This window comes from Caretta caretta, chromosome 6 (genome assembly GCF_965140235.1).
Source record: "Caretta caretta isolate rCarCar2 chromosome 6, rCarCar1.hap1, whole genome shotgun sequence".
Lineage (NCBI taxonomy): Eukaryota > Metazoa > Chordata > Testudines > Cheloniidae > Caretta > Caretta caretta.
In genome coordinates this window covers 18101170-18123628 of record NC_134211.1, presented here as the reverse complement: position 1 = coordinate 18123628, position 22459 = coordinate 18101170, and the positions used below count along the sequence as shown (strand labels likewise).

The 22459-nt window shown below is 42.5% G+C and overlaps 1 protein-coding gene across 1 annotated transcript in view; it reads right to left on the bottom strand.

Annotated features, from left to right (window-relative positions):
* The window catches only part of TESMIN (testis expressed metallothionein like protein), a 39592-nt gene that overhangs the window by 5762 nt on the left and 11371 nt on the right, over window positions 1-22459 (bottom strand). Inside the window, exons 4-11 of the mRNA XM_075129295.1 lie at window positions 18542-18659; window positions 16408-16466; window positions 12861-13019; window positions 10825-10945; window positions 9000-9076; window positions 6766-6857; window positions 2428-2499; window positions 469-571 (exon numbers count right to left, since the gene is read on the bottom strand). Coding sequence (XP_074985396.1) covers window positions 469-571; window positions 2428-2499; window positions 6766-6857; window positions 9000-9076; window positions 10825-10945; window positions 12861-13019; window positions 16408-16466; window positions 18542-18659 — 801 coding nt within the window. The remainder of the gene's footprint in view (window positions 1-468; window positions 572-2427; window positions 2500-6765; window positions 6858-8999; window positions 9077-10824; window positions 10946-12860; window positions 13020-16407; window positions 16467-18541; window positions 18660-22459) is intronic.

The following is a 22459-nucleotide window of genomic DNA, read 5'->3' as shown; positions in this document are numbered from 1 at the left end:
ATTACTGCATGAGTCATACAGAAAGAGTAACAAAAGGGCCCTGTGAAATGCCCATTCCTCTCATGTTGAAGGGTCTGTCAGACCGGATAGCAACTTGGATATCAGTTTCTTCTGTTTGATTTTGAGATATTACACATTTTTTCTTCCAAGTGAAAATCTTTTCTTAAATTAAATTCTGATATGCTCCACTTCCCTCCAATTTTTTCGAGGACATCCCTCACAGTTCAGCTAAAATAATGCTGATTATGATCCAAAAGGGTCAAAAGTCCTATGAAGTGAATGAAAATTTTTAACTGCAATGACTTTTTTTTATTTAAAAACAATATACGGACTATACGCCACTTACTCTATCTAGGTTTTAAATCGGACTATTTTAAATTACAGAATTTTTGAAGCCGAACCAAAACCAACAAAAACACTTGCATATTTTTTCCTGTCTGAACTAGATACATATTATACTTTTATTACCTTAATAGCTTTAAACCGCTCAGTTTCATGAAATGGATTGTTGTAACAATTATTACAGTTGCAGTTGTTGCAAAAATCACCATTGGCAAAGCAATCGCAATATCTGTGTTTAACAAAGCAAATATATATACAAATTTAGAATTTTTCATCATTCTCCTTTTTCAAGAAAGAATTTCTGGTAACCAAACAAGAAACATATATGTCTCACACACACACTATATCTGATGCTTACTTCTCTCTCACACATTTTATATATGCCAAAACCATAATGACATAATGAAATTCTATCAGCATCTGTATATCTCTCTATATATATCATAGAATCATAGAATATCAGGGTTAGAAGGGACCTCAGGAGGTCATCTAGTCCAACCCCCTGCTCAAAGCAGGACCAATCCCCATTTAAATCATCCCAGCCAGGGCTTTGTCAAGCCTGACCTTAAAAACTTCTAAGGAAGGAGATTCTACCACCTCCCTAGGTAACACATTCCAGTGTTTCACCACCCTCCTAGTGAAAAAGTTTTTCCTAATATCCAACCTAAACCTCCCACACTGCAACTTGAGACCATTACTCCTTGTCCTGTCATCTTCTACCACTGAGAACAGTCTAGAACCATCCTCTTTGGAACCACCTCTCAGGTAGTTGAAAGCAGCTATCAAATCCCCCCTCATTCCTCTCTTCTGCAGACTAAACAATCCCAGTTCCCTCAGCCTCTCCTCATAAGTCATGTGTTCCAGACCCCTAATCATTTTTGTTGCCCTTTGCTGGACTCTCTCCAATTTTTCCACATCCTTCTTGTAGTGTGGGGCCCAAAACTGGACACAGTACTCCAGATGGGGCCTCACCAATGTCGAATAGAGGGGAACGATCACGTCCCTTGATCTGCTGGCTATGCCCCTACTTATACATCCCAAAATGCCATTGGCCTTCTTGGCAACAAGGGCACACTGTTGACTCATATCCAGCTTCTTGTCCACTGTCACCCCTAGGTCCTTTTCCGCAGAACTGCTGCCTAGCCATTCGGTCCCTAGTCTGTAGCTGTGCATTGGGTTCTTCCATCCTAAGTGCAGGACCCTGCACTTATCCTTGTTGAACCTCATCAGATTTCTTTTGGCCCAATCCTCCAATTTGTCTAGGTCCCTCTGTATCCTATCCCTGCCCTCCAGTGTATCTACCACTCCTCCCAGTTTAGTATCATCCGCAAATTTGCTGGGAGTGCAATCCACACCATCCTCCAGATCATTTATGAAGATATTGAACAAAACCGGCCCCAGGACCGACCCCTGGGGCACTCCACTTGACACCGGCTGCCAACTAGACATGGAGCCATTGATCACTACCCGTTGAGCCCGACAATCTAGCCAACTTTCTACCCACCTTATAGTGCATTCATCCAGCCCATACTTCTTTAACTTGCTGACAAGAATACTGTGGGAGACCGTGCCAAAAGCTTTGCTAAAGTCAAGAAACAATACATCCACTGCTTTCCCTTCATCCACAGAACCAGTAATCTCATCATGGAAGGCAATTAGATTAGTCAGGCATGACCTTCCCTTGGTGAATCCATGCTGACTGTTCCTGATGTATATATATACATGGAGAGAAGTGAGCCTCAAGTATACAGAAGTTGATACAATTTCATAATGTTTTTGCCACATATTATAATCAATATTATTTAGTTTCAGGTTTTATTCTTCAAAACTCTGGACCATATGTAGTCATGTACACCTCTGGGCCAGATCCACGGGTGGTGTAAACAGACCTAGCTATAATGACCACAATGGGGTTACACTAATTTACATCCACTAAGGATCTGACCCTCTCTGGTTTTAACCCAACATACTAATTGTGTATTTTGGGACATTCATGCATTCTATTTCGTGTTTTCTAAGCTTTGCCTTTTCCAAAATAAACTTAGCTCATATTTCATAATAAATGCTAGTTGGTTAGTTACTTACAATTTCAAACACTGAGATTTGGTACAGTTACATGGTTTTTTAGACTTTGTATCCCATGAACTAAGAGGCAATCTATAAAGTTTAAAAAAGAAAAGAAATTAAATGATACTTGAATGTAAAAACTTATTAAAATAAATTATGATTCTTTTTCCCCCAAACCACAAATCCTGACTTTTTAGCATCAGATATCAGTATTATGTAAAGATGATTTGCAAATACAGCATAATTAAGAAAGATTCATTAGCTATAGAATTATATGGTGAATTCCCCATAGTTAGATTTAGAGTCGTCAGCATATAAATTAACGTTTAAAACTGATATATTTTGTTTTTTCAGGTCCCCGAAGTCCAAATCACTGACTCCAAGTGATGCCTAGCATGCGCATGCTTGTAACATCACATCAGCTATGGAGTCTGCTGGAACATACAGCAGGCAAATCGGACGGTTTAGGAGATGTCGGATAAACACAGATTTTTTTTAAAGCATATTATGTAGGTTTTCTCAATTTTTTTTTGATGTAGCATGAAATAAGGGAATGTCAAATTCTTGAAATATTTCAGAGCTGAAAGAAAGGAAAGGACCTCAGATGTGACTGGGCCTATGGAAAGTTGATGGGGAGAGAGGAGAATCTGCTTTTTATTTGAAGTTTTCAGCTGGGGTTTTACTGAAGAGTTAGAGTACAGGATAAATCTGCAGCACTACAGAGAGTTTTGCAAAGAGTTTGGAGTGCAGAAGGGAGAAGATATATGTACTGATCCAAAAAATCCAAAACTAAAACAAGGTTTGTTTCATGGCTTTTGAAAAGGAAAATCATGCCTCACCAATCTATTAGAATTCTTTGAAGGGGTCAACAACTATATGAACAAGGGTTCTCCAGTGGATATAGCGTACTGGGACTTTCAGAAAGCCTTTGACAAGGTCCCTCACCAAAGGTTCTTAAGTAAAGTAAGCCATTATGGGATAAGAGGGAATGTCCTCTGATGGATCAGTAACTGGTTAAAAGACGGGAAACAAAGGGTAGGAATTAATGGTCAGTTTTAAGAATGGAGAAAGGTAAATAGTGGTCATCAAGGGATCTGTACTGGATCCAGTGCTGTTCAAACATATTCATAAATGATCTGGAAAAAGTGGTGTACAGTGAGGTGGCAAAATTTGCAGATGATACAAAATTACTCAAGATACTTTGGACTTAAGAAGACTGAGAAGAGTTACAAAGGGATATCATAAAACTGGATGACTGGACATCAAAATGGCAGATGAAATTTAATGTTATGAATGCAAAGTAATCCACATTAGAAAACATAAGCCCAACTATACATGCAAAATGATAAATTCTAAATTAGCTGTTACCACTCAAAAAAGAGATCTTGGAGTCTTTGTGGATAGTTCTCTCAAAACATCCGCTCAATGTGTAGCAGCAGTCAAAAAAGCGAACAGAATGTTGGGAATCAATGGGATCAATACAGCATTGGAGAGTATGACTAACAGTTGTTGAAATTAAGTGCTTTAAGTAGAGCTGGACAGAGGAAGCCACCATTTGCAGGGTGTAACTGTGATGTCCTGGCCCTTTAAATGTTTGAGCATACCCCCCCCCCCCAGTGCAAAGCCTCACTTTTGTGTTAGTTTCAGTTTTCCTACTGAACAATAAAGCTACCATCACATCAGTCAGCTGTGCTTTTATCAGCTCCCATTGTGTATCTCCTTCTGTGCTGGGTTCTAATAGAACATATTAGTGATGAGGAATTTTTATCCCATGAGTGTCTAGTGCTCCCTTTGCCTGAAGAAGACAAATCATTATCATCAACATCATCATCAAAAGGAAAAAAGTTCATCTAGACTCAGAGGCACAAGGTGACAATCTGCTGCTTTTTGCTGCTGGGACTGTGAGAGCCAACTAGCTAGAGAGGGAGAAGTAGGCAAATAAAACTGAACAAAAGATAAAGGGTTCTGCAATTACTGCTGGAGTTGTGAAAACAAAGCAGTGAGGCAGAAGCAAGCAGAGAGGGAGCCCAAGTGCAACCACAGGAAGAATTCTGCATTCTGCAGTGTAGACAGAGCCAGAAGAGGCAGACTAAGTGCAGCTAGTGCACAGTAAAAAGGAAAAAAAAGTTTCACTGTGGGAAAGAAGACCTTCAGGAAATGTGAAGTCCAACAGGAGAGCAGAGAAATGGCAACTTTTGTGGGCAATGTTGGTGAGTTTGATGAAAACCAGAAATCATGGGTAGCGTACCTTAAACGTTTTGAGCAATTTCTTGCTTGCAACTCCATTTCAGACATACAAAGAGTTTCAATCTTGCTGACAATGATGGGTTCAAAGGCATATGGACTGCTGTGTGACCTACTGTCTCCAACCATGCCCTGAACTGCCACGTCTGCCACAATTCCTGCAACAATGCAGGAATATTTTTTCCTACCCCACTGATGAAGCAGAATAATATTGGTTCCATCAGTTACATCAGAGAAGTGGAGAGTCAGAAGTACAATTTATTGCTGCTCTCAGGATGTTGTCAGAACACTGTCAGTTCCAACAAATATTAAGTGACGCCCACATGACCAATCTGTCTCTGGATTATGCAATGACCAGATCTGGAAAAAGTTACTGACTGTATCAGCCCTTTCACATGCAAAAAGGCTGTTGAGATAGAAATTGTCATGGAGACCGCAGAGAAGGATTTGCTGAAATTTAATGTGAATCAAGAAGTTCCCCTCCTGCACTGGCGAGACAAAGGACCACAGGAACTTAAGGAACTTCTGTGTGGCTGTTATGCATAAACCACATGTGCTGAGAAGGAATGCTGGGCATGCCAGCTTATCTTCAGGAAGTGCAAAAAGAAAGGACACATTGTTGTGACCTGTCACACAGTTCAATGACCAGCAACACAGAGTAGCCATACATCTAAGAAGACACCTATCGAGACTGAACCTAAGAAAGGATGGAAGTCGGGAATTCATCATATGGAAAAAGACGAGTTCTTGTGACACTGATCAAGACCTAGCACTACATCTGTTATCAGAAGCTGGAGTAAAAGATGCTATCTTGGTCACATTCTTGATCGAGGGAGTTCCTACAAGAATGCAGCTTGATACTGGAGCTGCCATCTCACTGAGTTCTGCATCTACCTATCACCAGATGTTGTCACAAGTTCCTCTGGAACAGTGGTTCTCAACCAGAGGTCCGGGGCCCCCTGGGGGGTCATGAGCAGGTTTCAGGGGGTCTGCCAAAATTAACCAGAGAGCAGGGCTGGTGTTAGACTCACTGGGGTCTGCGGCTGAAGCATAAGCCTGAGCCCCATTTCCCAGATTGAAGCCGAAGCTCAAGTAATTTACCTTTGCAGGGCCCCCTGTGGTGTGGGGCCCCGGGAAATTGCCCTGCTTGCTACACCCTAATGCCAGACCTAGCTTTTAATCTACTGGATATGCAGAAAAACAACTGTTGTAGCACAGGTGCGCCATGGAGATTTTATAGCATGTAGGGGGGCCTCAGAAAGAAAAAGGCTGAGAACCCCTGCTCTGGAAGACACCTTCATGGTTTTGAAGACTTATACTGGAGAAAAGTTAGTCCCCAAAGGGATACTCCAGGTGAAAGTTCACCTTTATGGACAATCAGTTGTTTTACCCTTGTATGCGATTAAAGGAAAGTATCCACCATTCTCTGCCAGATCTTGAACTGAGAAGCTCAAGGTGAATTGGGTTAAGATCAAGGTGATAAGAAAAGCATCTTGAAATCAAGAAACACTGGGCAGAAACTCCAAAATTTTTGAAAAGGAAGTTGGACAGATGAGCAACAGGTCAGTGAAGCTCACTGTTAAGTCTTTAAGGTGTTTCATGTTAACCACATAAATGATAATGTACATACATTAGGGAAGTTTTTAAAAATAGGGTGGGGAAATGTGATGTCCTGTCCCTTTAAATGTTGGAGCACTCCTCCCTCCCCAGTGCAAAGCTTTGCTTTCCTGTTAGTTTCAGTTTTGCTGAAGAACAATAAAGCTACCACCACAGCAATCTGCTGTGTTTCTATTAGTTCCCTCTGTGTCAATCTCCTTCTCTGTTGTGTCCAACTGTCACTGCAACAACAACTTTTATTGGTCCTACAAAACTCAGGAACTATGTTACATATTTTTGAGCATCATCTTGAATCTAACAATTTACATATTTACAGACAAACAGCATTATTGTAACAGAAATGCTTTCTTTATTGGGAGAGAGAGGAAAAGACATATTAAGAACAACAGTATCAGTGCTTGAAGTGAACTCTCCAAAACGAGAAGAAATATTACAACTGTACAAAATAACTTGACACTGAAATTAGTAGCAAATTAAAGGTTTTGTGTTTCTTACCCAACTAAAGTCATTTTTGTTGGCCCTTGAAGATTTCCTTCCGATTGGAATGTGACACTGCTAGCTACTGATTGTAAGGATCCATTCTCAAGCTGTTCAAAATAATAAGCAAAAATTCTGTTTGTGCTAAGTTTTAATAAAGACAAATCATTTCTGTTACTATGAGAATGAGACAGAGAACAGTGGACTGGTTTAATCAGGTAGAAGTTACTAATAAAACTAACGGAGGCACAGATCTTGGGAAAATATGTAGTCACATTCTTTAGAAAGGTTCAATATGCCAGGACCCTTGTCCTCATTATTACAGAGAACTAGCAGTAAGTTTAATTTTTGCTGTTCAGCATTGGCACAATATTTTCATGCTGCTGTCTAGTCTGGGTCCAATCTCTTTTTAATTCCGGCAGTCAGTAGCCACTGGCCACTGCCACTGATGTTTTCCATTGAGTTTAAATGTAATAAACCCTTTGACTGGCCCCAGAGCATGTGAAATTTAAAGAGAGAACAACCATTAGGACCTTTTTTGGAGAGGATCAGAGAAAGAAAGGCTGGGGCTCTGTTGGGAGGTTGTACAGATAGAAGGAGAAAACAGGGGACCGTTGGGAAGAAGAGGATGGGAAGGAATGTAGAAGTAGAGGATACAGAAAGATATGGCAAACAAAACTGAAAATTTCTTTACACCACATTTCCAGTGTGTTTCACCCCTGATCTGCAGACACCATCTTTAGGGATAAGAGAAAACTTCAGGCGCCTTACTCCATTCAGCGCTTGGGGTTTCTCTTCTCTCTTCTTTGATATAGACACTTATCCACTAGGAATTCGACTGAGCCACAAATTCATCTGACACATTTCATGCAAATTAATATAATTCAAATCACATGTCATCAGGTAATAACTCCCAGTCACTATTGATTTGAACTCTATTTGTACTGACAAGCCAGAAATCCAGGGCTTTCTATCTTCTTATCAGGCTTCTGTACCATTGTTTTATTTAAACTAACACACGGTTCTAACAACTACCCCAGTGATAATAAATAAATAACAAGGACAACAACCTGAATACTTATAAAGATTAATAACAATGAACATTTCAAGTCTTAAACCCGGGTGGGTAGAGAAGAGGGAAATCCTACTGAAGTACAACAGAGGATGCTTGCCAGAGTGCTTATAATGGCAGAAAAAATTAATGCCCAGCATATGTATTATGCATTGGGTTGTGATTGCTCCACTTCAAATTTTGACATTTTAAACAAACACTCACACATGCACACAGAAGGCAAAAGTGAATTTTAATTCCAAAACCATTTCATATTTTATATATTGTGGGAATTTCTTCCAGTTCTTGGCTCAATCCCCCAAGGTGCTGACCACCTTCAACTCTGACAGGTTTGAATGGGAGTTGAAGGATAATTGGCACCTCACAAGTGTGACTTTTCAGACTACTATGCTTAGCTCATGTTCTCTTTTCAAAGCTTCTGGATCAAGTGTTTCCTCCTTTCCAGGCAAAAATCAGGAAGTTGTGATTTCATTTACAAACAGAAACAAGTCTCTAACTCCTTGTCTGTATGGTGACACAGTCTGTCACAAATCACAGGTGTGTGATTTGTAGAGCACACTAAACTGTTGATCTCTGACTACCCTGTGTAAACTCTGCTGACATGAACTAAAAGGTACCTAGTTCGCATTGATGTAGTCCTGTTTCAGACAGGACTATGTTAACTCAGAGTAGATAATTTTTAGATCATGCAAGCCAGAAGGGTCGTCACAGGGCAGTTAGAGTGGAACACTTCAAAAAGCTCTACAAATCACACACCCATAGTCCAGATTGTGGCACTGTGTAGACAAACCCTGAAACAGTTTCCAATCATAACAGCTCATATATGAACACCAAATGTAAGATCTTGATACTGTAATAATTACATTCTTTCTAAAAGGTATGTTCTTAATACTGGGACCACCTTCAGTCTTCTAAAAATGATATTGAAATCACAGGCCTCTATATATCTAACATTATTGTACACTGGATGCAGACCTAGCCAAGCGTTATACAATAACATGTACATAGCAGCTAGAAATTCTGATTTAAAGGGTCTTTACGTAATTTACAATGTATTGGTTACTTCCCTAAGTCAAATAAATATCCCATTTTATGAATAAATGAGAAGCTTTAAGCGAAGGAATGACAGTATATTTACTTTTTTCTTCTTCTTCTTTTTTTTTTTTAAAGGCTTCCTCACCTGTTGTTCATTGAGATCCACTTTACCTGGAATTGGTAACAATTGTCCCAGCAGAGTTGTCATAGGGTTAGGCACATCTGATAAGAAAAAGTTTATATGAAGTTAATTGGATTGCTCATAGGTCATAAAGTTAAGCACACACGCAAGTGTTTTCAGGATCAAAGCCTACACTTGTGGGAACAGGTGTGCCATTTAGCATCTTTAAACCTTTCTTTTATTAAAGAAAAAGACATTTCCTGAGTTTATCTTCCACCTCCACCTCTTTGTCACAGATTAGCTTGGAACCAAACCCATGCTTCCCCTACAATAAATATTGTTAATGGAGGGCCCAGAAGATAGCTCTCCAGAAACATTTCTTTTAACTTTGCAAAAGGGTTGCATTTTGGAATTAATGCTAAACAATTGCACACAGCCACCAAAGGCCATCACCATTTTGTCAACAAGTAAGTTGACCATTGGAGGCCTTTACTCTTTGACATTAAATGCATCAGAATATGTTTAAAAATACTCCAAATGCAAATTTTATAGCCTAAAATACCTTTACAAATAAGTAACTGACAGAAACTTCCATTGCATTTATTTTGGATTCTTATTTTACAACTTTCAAAGTCAAAAGAATGCACTTGGAGCAGAAGTATTTGCCTATGAACAAAAATTACTGCTAGAAAAATAAGGAGGAGGCCATAGCCCTAGAGAGAGTTTCTTTACATAGGTCCTAATTCAGCAATGCACTCAAGCACATGCTTAACTTGAAGTCTGTGAACAGTCCCACTCACTTTAATTCATATTAATCTTCCACACCAGTTTGAAAAAAAAAAGGAATATTAGGCTCTATGAGATTGGCAAGATGAATCTTGCTTTCTGAAATTAATTTACAGATGCCTTCTTGCAGATGTTGTAAGAAAAAATCGAGCTCAGAAAAAAGCTCAAATTGGAAATTTCTGGAGTCCATCAGCCTGGGACTTTAGTGGACTTAATTTCTGGTTCTTCTAATACTGGGCCTCCCATTGCCCTCTGTTCCATACTATGAAGGTGAGTAAAATGGAAGAAAGTCTGGTCAAATGGGAGATAAAGACATATGGTTGTTCTCTGATATGGTTTCACCCTCCTCTCCTCTGGAGATACTGTGACTGTAATAGAATTTGGAATTTTAATATAAATATTTTCCTCATTTTGAATCTTTCAAATTTATCCTTGGTAAGGCCTTGTTTTTTTTTACACTATATAAAATGTGTTGGGCATGTGCAGAATCTACTGAAGTCAATCAGGGTTGGAAATGCTCTGCATCTTGTGAAATTGAGCCTGTTAGTCATGTTTTTACAGTGCCTAACATAATGAGACCCTGATCTCAGACTGGTGCCCATTGGCACTACTGCAATACAAACAACACATAATAATAAAAACAACATGGAAGGAGACAATGATAAGATAGCTCTTAATGCTAAATCAGTGCCCCTTCATCTGCTTTTTATTTTTGGAGAAAGAGTAACATTTGGTGGCAAGCTTCTGTAAATGCAAGTTGGTGTCATCCTTGAGAATGCATATGGCTTGGAGCAAACTGCTTCCTACTGAATGTAATCTGTTTATTAACATCATATACCAATTCACTAATTTCAGCACATCTCTTGTAGCAATCTTGTGGTTTTTTTGTGAAGTACCTAGCAGACATTGTAAAATAATAATTAATAATAATTGGTGGTAGCCACATTAGTCCTGGCTCATCTCAGCACCACTGTTGCTTAGAAACACAAACACATAGTTACATGTTAATTATTTGTGGCATAATATCTGACAACATTATTTAAAATTTTCATTTTCTTTGTACCTGACTGAAGATAATTATGTTGGTTTTGATACTGGGGAACCAGATGAACTGTTTTTAATTCTCTTGTGCCAGAATTGTTTATACAGAGTATTTGAGTACCTCCTTTCAACTGGCAGATCACCTGAAATACATCATAAATTATTAGTTTTCATCTAAGAGATAGTAATTCTAGGCCAGGGGTTGGAAACCTTTCAGAAGTGGTGTGCCGAGTCTTCATTTATTCACTCTAATTTAAGGTTTTGCGTGCCAGTAATACATTTTAATGTTTTTAGAAGGTCTCTCTCTCTAAGTCTATATTATGTAACTAAACTATTGTTGTATGTCAAGTAAACAAGGTTTTTAAAATGTCTAAGAAGCTTCATTTAAAATTAAATTAAAATGCAGATCTTATCAGTTTAGTGCAGTGGTTTTTAACCTGGGTTGCACACACCCCCTGGGGGTGCGAGATGCCCTTTCTGGGGGTGCGAGACATGCGAGATTTTTTTAGAAGGTAAATCATCGAAAACACAAATTAAGCACAGGCACATAAGTACAACTACTTTGTTTCATCAAACCTATGTATTTATTAACATTATACATTTTTTAACGATTACTGTAATATACAAACAGAGTTTTAAAGTTTTTAAGCTAATTGTAGTGTAATTTTTGATAAGGGGTGAAAGAACATATTTTGAGAACTTCAGACCATCAGTGGGCTGAGCAGGGCCAGATGTAGTGTATTAAATTGCTCTCCATAGGAATGTGCTACTTACGGTTTATGGCTGCCAGTCCTGATGCTCTGAGCGGCATGGTAAGGGGACAGGAAACAGGGGTGGTTGGATAGGCATGGGAGTCCCGGGGAGCCTGTCATGGGTTATGGGTGTGGATAGGGGTCAGGGCACAGGGAGCAGGGGGGCTTGGATCGGGGGGTGGGGTCCCGGAGGGGACAGATAGGGGTGGGGGGTCCTGGGAGGGGGCGGTCAGGAGACAAGAAGCGGGGGGGTTGGATGCGTGGAGGGTTCTGAGGGGGGCAGAGGGTCTCGAGAGGGGGTGGTCAGGGGACAAGGAATACAGGGGGTTGGATGGGTCAGAGGTTATGGGGGGGCAGTCAGGGGGCGGGAAGTGGGAGGAGGCGGATGGGGGCGCACTGTTTGGAGAGGCACAGCCTTCCCTACCCTGGTGTAGTGTATTAAATTTCTCCCTGTAGGAATGTGCTACTTATGGTGTAATACTTATGGCTGCCAGTCCTGGTGCTTCAAAAGTAGCACATTCCTATGGGGAGAAACTTAATACACTGCACCAGCGGACAGAACCCCAGACCAGCGGCGGCCTGAGCGGCTTAGCCCGCCGCCAGTCTGGGGTTCCGTCTGCCGGCCCCGCTCAGCCCGCTGCCAGCCTGGGGTTCCATTCACCCAGGCTGGCAGCGGGCTGAGTGGGGACGGCGGCCGGGACCCCAGCTAGCAGCAGCATGCCAGTAAAAATTGGCTCGTGTGCCGCCTTTGGCACGCGTGCCGCAGGTTGCCAACCCCTGTTCTAGGCAGATAGATACAAAGGTTTTCATAAGAATACCTATCTGTCTGATTGCAGAATGCCGTTGAATGGCTATGCTGCTGCTCCTCATCTCAGGCGGGAAGGATTCATAGCTTTCTAGACTCCCCAACCATGGAACTCCCCAAGACACATTCCAATTACTAGTGCTGTGTTTAGGATTTGTCCCGCAAGACAGAAATATGGCTCTGCAATGGTGTTTCATTTTGTTCACTCAACTATAAATATAGAGCAAGCAACTCTTTTTGGATGTAGCCAACGCCACAGCTTGCTTTGTTTCTAATGTTATATAGTAAATACAGACAAAATATAGTATAATTAAATATAGGCTCCTGGATCATTAGTTCTGTGGAACAGGGACTGCCTTCTCATTACTTGTCTGTGTAGCACCCACATAGGGGTGCCCTGATTGGGACTTCTAGACTACTCTAATGCAAATAAATAAGCAAACAAACAAACATAATTTCCTTCAATGTGTACTGTTCCTGTCAGTTTCAGGCAGAAATTACCACTGGATTGGAATCTTTTCTGTGTGAACAGCTGGGGTCCTCCATTACGTTTTGTGTAGTCAGTAACTTGCAGCTGGTTTCTCCTGCCTTTGAATTCTGAAAAACTGCTTCCTTTTGGTTATTAGCCATATTACTAACAATTGCCTCTCTTACTTCCGCCTGAAAAAAATAAATAGTTTCACATCTTAAAAAGAATACTTTAAATGCTACTTTAAATTGCAGTGCCAATAGGACAGGAGATGAAAATTTATAGCTGCATAAACAATGCATTTTAAAGCAAAAACTGTATTCAAACCTAATTTGGAAAATAGCTAGTTCTAACTGTCACAGCTTAGGCTGAATGATTTTCATTTAATATTCAAATAAAAATACTGATGTAAGCAGAGTCAGAGTGAGCTCTACCCTGACATCTGGTGGTGAGCTGTGGAAAAGGACTTCAGGGGCTGATCTTGTTTGCATGAGCACACCCACCCTGCCTAAGACAATGGACTGCCTGCCCAAATGGTCACTTTGGCTTCTGTGGGATCCCAAGTCTCTTTGTTATTGGGGCAGGAGTAATAAAGCATTGTTATCCTGGTTATGTGAATCAAGGACCGTAAAACTGTACTTGGCATTTTATGATGGAGGGACTCGTCAACCAAGCAGCACTCGCTAGGCAAGAGACATGGGTTCCAAAACCAGTGAATTGAGAGATGTTGGGGACAGGTATGTGTACGTGGCAGTGTGGGCCCTAAACACCACTTTGATCCTTCCTCTCTCCACCGTGTATCACAGACCTAATTTTGACTCCATTAAGAGTCTTGTTACATGCTGCAGAGCTGAAATCACTGATAGCTAGGTCTAAGTATTGGACCGATTTTGGTCTCGTGGTGCACCAGCACTAAGGCTCCCCTACTACTAGCTAAACTCATTGAGAGCTGAAGTCACTGAAGAGCTGAAGTTACTAAGAGCTGAGATCACTGAGAGCTGTGTTAAGTGGGGGAGGGGCCTGAAGACAAGTTGGTGAGTGGCTAGCAGGACGGCTAGTGGAGGGGAGCAGAGCAGATAGCAGGGCGGCTGGCGGAGCAGAGCAGACAGCAGGACAGCGAGCAGAGTGTATAGCAGAGTGGCTGGTGGAGTGGAGCAGACAGCAGGACAGGGAGCGGAGCGGATAGCAGGGCAGCTGGTGGAGAGGTGCAGCTGGAGGTGAAGATTGCAGCAGAACCCCATGGAGAGGTGTGGCACTTGGCCGTCACCCCAAGCAGCGGAGCATGTAGGATGTCCCCCCTCCCATACCTCCCTCCACCTTCACCCAGGCTGGTAGGTAAACTCTGCAGATGAACCTCTGAACTCTGGGGCTGCACTGACCAAGGTCAGAAACTATGGGTGGGGTGACTGTTGGGTTGCTGGACTTAAGACCCTGAGGGGAAAAGGACTCTGCCAAACTTCCTTGGGGGTGGGTCATTTGCTCATGGTTTGTGTTATGAATCCTGTTTGTGGTGTTTCCCTCCTTTATTAAAAGGCTTTTGCTACACTCAGACTCCGTGCTTGCGAGAGGGGACGTATTATCTCTTAGAGGTGCTCAGGGGGGTGGTATGTAATTGTCCCAGGTCACTGGGTGAGGGCTCAAGCCGGTTTTGCCTTGTGTTAGTAAAACGGAACCCCTAGATACTGAATCCGGCCCTTGTTGCTGCCAACTCTGACGGGCAGAAGGGTTATACTTCTAAAGAATAACAATGGGTAATGCACAAAGATATATTCTACAGTAACAAAGACGTTCCCTCCCTTCCTATACTGGCAATCATCAGCTCAGTTCCACACTGCACTGGAGAAGCTAAGAAACTGCTTTAGCAACTAATGTGAAACACATGAATTAGTCATAAAATACACAACTTGAGTCCTATGGACCCAAGGGATTTAATTTAATTAACAACTGAGCAATGACTTCAGGACTGGGGTGAGGGATAGCTCAGTGGTTTGAGCATTGGCCTGCTAAACCCAGGGTTGTGAGCTCAATCCTTGAGGGGGCCATTTAGGGATCTGGAGCAAAAATTGGGGATTGGTCCTGCTTTGAGCAGGAGGTTGGACTAGATGACCTCCTGAGGTCCCTTCCAACCCTGATATTCTATGACTGGGACCTAACAGTTTAAGCAGCATTCCCATACTATGACATTTGTCACAGTGGTCAGTGACTAAACTTTGGTGGCACTCTTCTTCAAATGGGAATTGCCACACCTTTACTCATTGGCAACACTATCCACCATAAAGCATTTGTCAAGCTGGTACATGGAAGAACTGTAGTACCCACTACAAAACGATCAAACCTCTGAATAAACCCCCGATTCATTCAATGCACACACTAAAGCACTCACCAGGAACCCTGGCACACCTTGTCCATGACAGTGTTCTAGGGGTGTCTAGCAAAAAGTTCTCCAACCTGGAATTTCTTTGTTTTTATGGTTTGTCTTTTATAAATCTAGGAAATTACATTTAAAAAACCCAGACACAGTAAGAGAATGTTAGGGTTGCAAAGTGAAGCACTCCAACACTAGGAATTGCCAGTATTATAGTTGTACCCCAGTCTTAACTCTGCCCCTTTGTATGCATGCAACATAATACAGGCTCAGATGCTAAGTGACAGCTGAGGGGTTTTTGGCATAGCTCAGGATGGGATATGTGCAAAGGTAGCCACAAGCCACATTTGTATTCTCTGACTGTACAGGGATGACTGGCCACAATCCATGTGACTGCCTGAGGCAAAGGGGTAGCATAGAAGCTACTACACCATCCAAGATCCCACTGGGCTGGGGAAATCCTTTGGGGGCAGGCATGGCAGCTATAGTGCATTACATTATCAAATAAAAGGCATCTGCAAGACTAGTGTCTCTTTCGGGCCCTGATTTAGCAAAGCCTCATTGGGTACATCCATGTCGCCTGCAGACTGCCCGCAGAAGCAAGTCTCCCAGCCCAGGATGAGACACTTGGGGATTGGAGCTTGTGCTAGTGACCTAAAAAGAACTGTGTAGGCAGTGCTTTGAAGTTGAGGCTTGGGTTGGACCTCAGGCTCTGAAGCCTACCCTCTTCCTTAGGCTTCAGAGCCCGAGCTCCAGCCCAAACCATGATATCTACACAGCTACTTTCAACGCAGTAGTGCAAGCTCCACTAACCTGAGTCTGTCAACCCAGAAATACCCATTCTCTTCAATGACAGCTGCTGGTCCTCAGCACTTCTGAAAATCAGCCACTTACTTAGGTGCTTAGCAGCCTGATCCAAAACCCACTGAAGTCAATCAGAGTCTTTCCATTGACCTCAGTGGGTTTTAGATTAGCCCCTAAATGAGGATTTAGGAGCCTAACTTTACAGCCAAGATTTTCAAAAATGGATGTCTAATGTTCTCTTTTTTCTGTTGTATGTGGAATATGTAGGACTGCATTTGAAAAAACATTTTACCCTTTGGCAGTTTATGTGATTTCCATTTTCAATTTCTACAATATTTTGCCTGTAAGATCAAAAACAAAGAACAAAAACTTTCAGAAAAATAATAATAACATCCTAAATTCATACTTACAAGTTCATCACAGACAGGAGCACTAGTCTGAGGTAAAGTGCTGACCTCACTGCAAGGTTCTGTCACACAAAATGGAGGGGTTTTTTTTAACAAACAATGAGGACAATGGCAAACATTAGGAGATCTTTTATACTATAGGTCTGAGGAAAAAAAGATTTGGACATCACAGGATTGCGTAGGACACTGACAAAAATTAAAACAAGCACTCTGAAAGTGCAGCCCGGCTTGCGTAAAAATATTGAATGTTCTCCTATAACAGACTTCCTGTCAGGAATGTTGGGAAAAGAGACCCCAATATTGAGCCAGCCTGATGTTTCTCAAAACAGCTGGGAAAAATTATACATTTCTCAGCAATGTTATGTTAATAAAGGCTAATGAATGTGCAACTTGCCACTGGAGGGATTCTAATACCTGATCACATGACAAATGGCTATGAGATACCTCATACATTAGAAGAACCAACTGGAGAACATGCTTTGTGGTCTGGCACCCATATAAAGGCAGCTTTGACTTTTTGGCACTGGCTCATGCTACGACTGATGCAGAGCAGCATAATCGCAGGAGGAGCTCCAAAAGGCAACATTCTTCAAGGATGCACAATCCCTCTGTAGGGAGCACACCCCCGGCATCACTACTTAGGAAGATGCAGCATGATCCCTTCTGCATATCTGTCCAGCTCTGTATATCCGGCTTTACTCCTGTCTCTTCCTTCACCCCTTTGGCTAGTAAGCAAGGAATACTGTTGCACACAGGGAGTGCAACTGTGCATGGCCTCTATGCAATGGTGTCAGGCTCCTTTTGCCCATCTCCACCACCTCTCCTTCCCTTGTACAACTGTGTATGGACAGGGCGCAAAGTGGCCATTACTGAGCTCCTGAGACGAGAGCTCATGCCTACCTACTTGAACCTGAGCAATATCTTTTCAAAGGACCAAGGAGAAAGCTATCCTTTAATTGAACTTTATATCTTTTCAAAATAACCAGTGAGCTACGATAATTTTTTCAAACACATACTCTGTCAAACTTCTTCAGCTTCCTTATGGACATCAAAGTAAAAAGAGGTACATGGGTAGAAACAATACTGCCTAGAAATTAAAAACAATTTCCTTTCAACCTCCATGATGTAAAGCCCACATTATCACATAGCAAGATCAAAGGTCACAAAGCTAGCCTGCAATCAGAAATTAGAACACTGGGGAACAATTCAGAGGATTGGTGATGGTATATCATACTTCTTACCTTTCAGTAACTGGTTCAAATTTGGGCCTTGTGAGTAATGACAAAAAATCATTCCCATTTAATAGCTGTTCAGTGGCTTATATCAAATGAGCTTGTGATGGCAGTTTTATTTCTAATGTGTAAGCATCCACATTACAAATCTCCAATTACAAGTGGCACTCACTGCTGGCAGACTCAGCAGAGAGGTCAAGATCTAAAATAACCTGAAGACTGATAATCTCCCTAACTAAGACAGGTCATGGGCAATAAACAAAAATTCACGGAAGCCGTGACCTGTCTGTGACTTTTGCTGCTGCGGCTCCATGGTTTCCCCTACCACCATGGTGGCTGGGTGCTGTGGGGTTCCTCCTCTGCATGTGGCAGCTGGAAGCTACAGAGGGGCCCCCCTCCACCGACGGTGGCTGGGGGCTGCAGGGTGACCATATTTCCCAAAGAGAAAACTGGATGCCCTCAGCCACTTGCCAAAGGCACCCCCTACCCACCCTCCTGCGCGAGGCTGTCACCCACTGCTGGAACCCTGACGAGAGCCCCCACAGGAGGCTGTCACCTGTCCCTGGAACCGTGCAGGGGGCCCCTGGGGCTGAAGCAGAGAATGTTATGGAGGTCTCTGGAAGTCACGGATTCCGTGACTTCCATGACCTCTGTGACATAAACATAGCCTTATGCATGGATAAATAGAAGACTTTCATCTCAATCCCATCACACTTTAATAAGTGCTAACAAAAAATTCACTTAGAGGAGAAAAACAAACTAGAAATCTGAACAGTCATGCACACACAGGCACAAAGAGAATCTTCTATATACAGGGACAGTCAATCATTTATACTGTCAGTTGTAGATGGAAGACCAAATTAAAAAAATCAAACTCACAGTAGGTGACTTCTTCAAACACTTACCATCGGAGCTATTTGGCAAGGCTTGTGACTGTACACAACTATTAAGCATTCCTTTGAATTGGTCATAACAAATACAATTATTCGCACCAGTAACTGGATCTAGTAGCGGTCTGAATACCTAGAGAAAGAGAATAGTTTTCTTTCATTCCTTTCTTTAACTTCAACACATTTATAGAAAAATGTAGCTATTTGATTTCAATTGTGAAAAATCATAGCCATTTAGTTCAAAGTTTAAGAGAAGGTTGCTCAGCTTGTGCAGTAATTGAGGTTCTTCGAGATGTGTGTCCCTGTGGGTGCTCCACTTCAGGTGTCGGTGCATCCCAGTGCCATCGATCGGAGATGTTCAGTAGCAGTGTCTAGTCAGGGTGCGCATGCGCAGTAGCAGTCTTGAGGTGCCACTGGTGCCTCATCTAGCATGCTCACGCCCCGACCCTTTCAGTTGCTTTCTCTACCGTGGAGTGTTTAGCTCGTACTCCGAAATAGAGGGGAGAAGGGTCGGTAGTGGAGCACTCACAGGGATTCACACATCTCGAAGAACCTCAGTTACTGCACATGGTGAGTAACTGTCTCTTCTTCTTCAAGTGCTGTCCCTGCGGGCGCTCCACTTCAGGTGAATGTAGAGCACTGCCCTCATGAGGATGGAAAGGACTTAGGAGTTCAATTTGTTGCTGAGGCTAGTATAGTGAGGCTGAGTCTTGTGTCTGAGCGTGAACCAAAAGTAATTGCATAGTGGTTAGTGAATGTGTGTTAAGAGGCCCGACGCTCTGATGGAACCTTTAGAAACGGTGTGGCAAACGTAGACATCAGATGTCTAGAATGGGCACATTCTGTAGGAATGCTATGGAGGTAGATGAGGCTCCTGTTGAGTGGGTTCTGATGCCCGGAGGGGCTTCAGTGTTGTATAGCACATATGGACACAGCTAGATATGAATTTAGATAATCTTTGCGTAGATATGGCAGAGCCCTCTGATCGTTCTGTTGTTGACACAAAAAGTCGAGGTGATTTCCGGAGGGGCTTCGTTCTCGCCAGATAAAATGCTAATCCAATGTGTACAGGACAGCCTCTTGAATGTTAGTGAGTGGTTTTGAATGAAATGTAGGTAAGTGAATCAGTTGGTTGAGATGGAACAAGGACAATATTTTGGGCATAAACTAAGGATGCGTTCTAAGTGTCACTTTATCCTTGAAGAATATTGTATATTGCAGGTGAGCCATGAGAGCCCCTATTTCACTGACTCTTCACACCAATCTAACGGTGACCAGGAATGCCACTTTCATAGATAAATGAAGTGATGACCATGTGGCTAAGGGTTCAAATGGGGCTATGGTTAGACTTCTGAGTAGATTTAAGACCCATGCTGGTGTGGGTTCTCAGATGTCTGGGTACATGTTCTGTATGCCCGCGAGAAACTGCTTAGTAATCGGGTGAGCAAATATCGAAGTCCCGTCTACCTGCTGATGGAAGGCTGTGATGGTGGCAAGATGAACTCTGTGTGAACTCATAGCAAGCCCTGAGTTCTTTAGGGATAATAAATATTGCAGGATTAGTGGAAGTGGTGCCTGGCTTGCAGATATTTGTTTGTTCTGGCACCACAGGAAGAATCTTTTCCATTTTTGGAGGTAAGTAGTACGCGTGTTGTGATTCCTGCTGTTTATTAACACTTGTTTTACATGTTCTGAGCAGGTTAGTTCATCGCAGTGGAGCCATGAAGGAGCCACACCGTCAGCTGAAGTTTCTCTGGGTCTGGATGGAGGACTTGACCATTGTCCTGAGAGAGAAGATTCCATAGGGGAGGGAGAGTGAACGATGTGCACATCACCATGGGTGTCAGGTAAGGGAACCATGTCGGTACTATGAGTATTATTTTGGCCCTGTCGGTTTGTATTTTAGAGGTATTGGTGGGAATGTGTATAGGAGGGGAGCGTTCCATTTGATGAGAAACACGTCCCCTAGGGATCATGCCCCTAGTCCTGCTTGTGAGCAAAGCTTTGGGCATTTCTTGTTTACTGATGTCATGAACAGCTCTATGTGTGGGGACCCCCATATGTGAAATATGTGTTGTGTTATTTCATCATTCAGTTCCCATTCGTGCTCTTGGGAAAACTGTCTGCTTAATGTGTCCGCCATCATGTTCAGTTGACTCGGGAGGTATGCTGCTGTAATAGCGATGTGTTTTATGCACCAGTTCCATAGTTTTAAGGCATCTGTGCATAAGGAGTGGGAACATATTCCACCCTGTCGCTTTATGTAGAACATACACACAATGTTGTCTGTCAGGACCCTTATCGTTTTGCCTCATATAAGAGGGAGGAAATGAGGGCATATGTTGTGGAACATGCATAATTCAAGCAGGGTTCAAGTGTAAATGTGTTTCAGTGGGGGACCACTTTCCTTGGATTGTATGTTGGTTTAGGTGAGCTCCCCATGCGATCAGTGAAGCATCTGTTGTGATTTGTCTGGATGATGGATCCTGTTGAAATGGGATGCCTGAGCAAACATTTATTGGGTTTGTCCACTATCCTAGTGAATGCAGAACCTCTGGAGTCGGTGCAAGTCTTTTGTTTAGGCTGTGCTTTCGTGGAATATATACCGAGCTCCGCCATCCTCAAAGGCAGCGCGTGTAGAGTCTGGTGTGTTTTACAAAGAAAGTGGTGGCAGCCATATGTCCCAAGAGTTGTAGGCAGGTGTGTGCAGACACCCATGGGAGATCATATGAGGGAGATCATTGCTGTGAATCCGGGCATTGGAGTGATGCTTTAGCCTCCACTGAGTCCAGGTGCACTCCTATGAAGTCCAATCATTGTACTGGAGTTAGGATAGATTTCTTTTCATTGATTTGTAGCACTAGGGAGTGAAAAAGAGGGATGGTTTGTCTAGTAATGCATAATGTTTCTGTCAGGGTAGGGCCTTTTAGCAGGCAATCATCTAAGTATGGGAATATCAATATTCCCTGTCTGCACAAATGAGCAGCTACCACCGCTAGGATTTTGGTAAACACACTTGGAGCTGTCAACACTCTGAATGGCAGTATTCTGTATTGGAAGTGATCTTGTCCCACTGTGAATTATAGGAATTCTCTGTGAGCGTGATGGATGGTAATGTGAAAATAAGCATCTTGCAGGTTCAAAGTTTAGAGCCAGTCACCCTCTTCCAGCACAGGGATGATAGAGTTCAGTATGACCATTTTGAATCTGTGGGTACAGACAAATTTGTTGAGTTTTCTGAGATCTAGTATGAGTTGCCAACCTCCGTTTTTTTTAGAGTCAGGAAATAATGAGAATAAAATCCCTTCCTTCTGTGTTGTGTTGGAACTTGTTCCACGGCCTCTAGTTGTAGAAGGTGATGTACTTAAGAACATAAGAATGGTCATACTGGGTCAGACCAAAGGTCCATCCAGCCCAGTATCCTGTCTACCGACAGTGGCCAATGCCAGGTGCCCCAGAGGGAGTGAACCTAACAGGTAATGGTCAAGTGATCTCTCTCCTGCCATCCATCTCCACCCTTTCTTATGTTCTTACTTCTTGTCTCAAGAAGCTCAAGATGCTTGTGAGAGGGTCCCTGAAGAGAAATGGGGAAGAGCGGGTGGGTAGGTGGGATGGAAGTAAAGGGGATGGTATAACTCGTGTGAATGATCTCTAAAACCCAATGGTCCGTGGTGATAGAGGCCCACGTATGGTAAAATGGTCGAAGCCAATGACCAAAGTTTTGGATTGTTTGTTCTATTGGCGCTGATGGTCGGGGGAGGTCGGTTAGACCCTCGACCAACGTTTCAAAATTGTGTCTTGTCTGGTGGTGCTTGAGACGTCGCAGCCTGAGATTGGGTAAGGCAACATCTCTGTGGTCTGTGCCCTTGTCTTTGATTGTTGTATGGTCTCTGCTGGCGCTGAGATGCGCTGTCTCTGTTATGATTGTAAGGC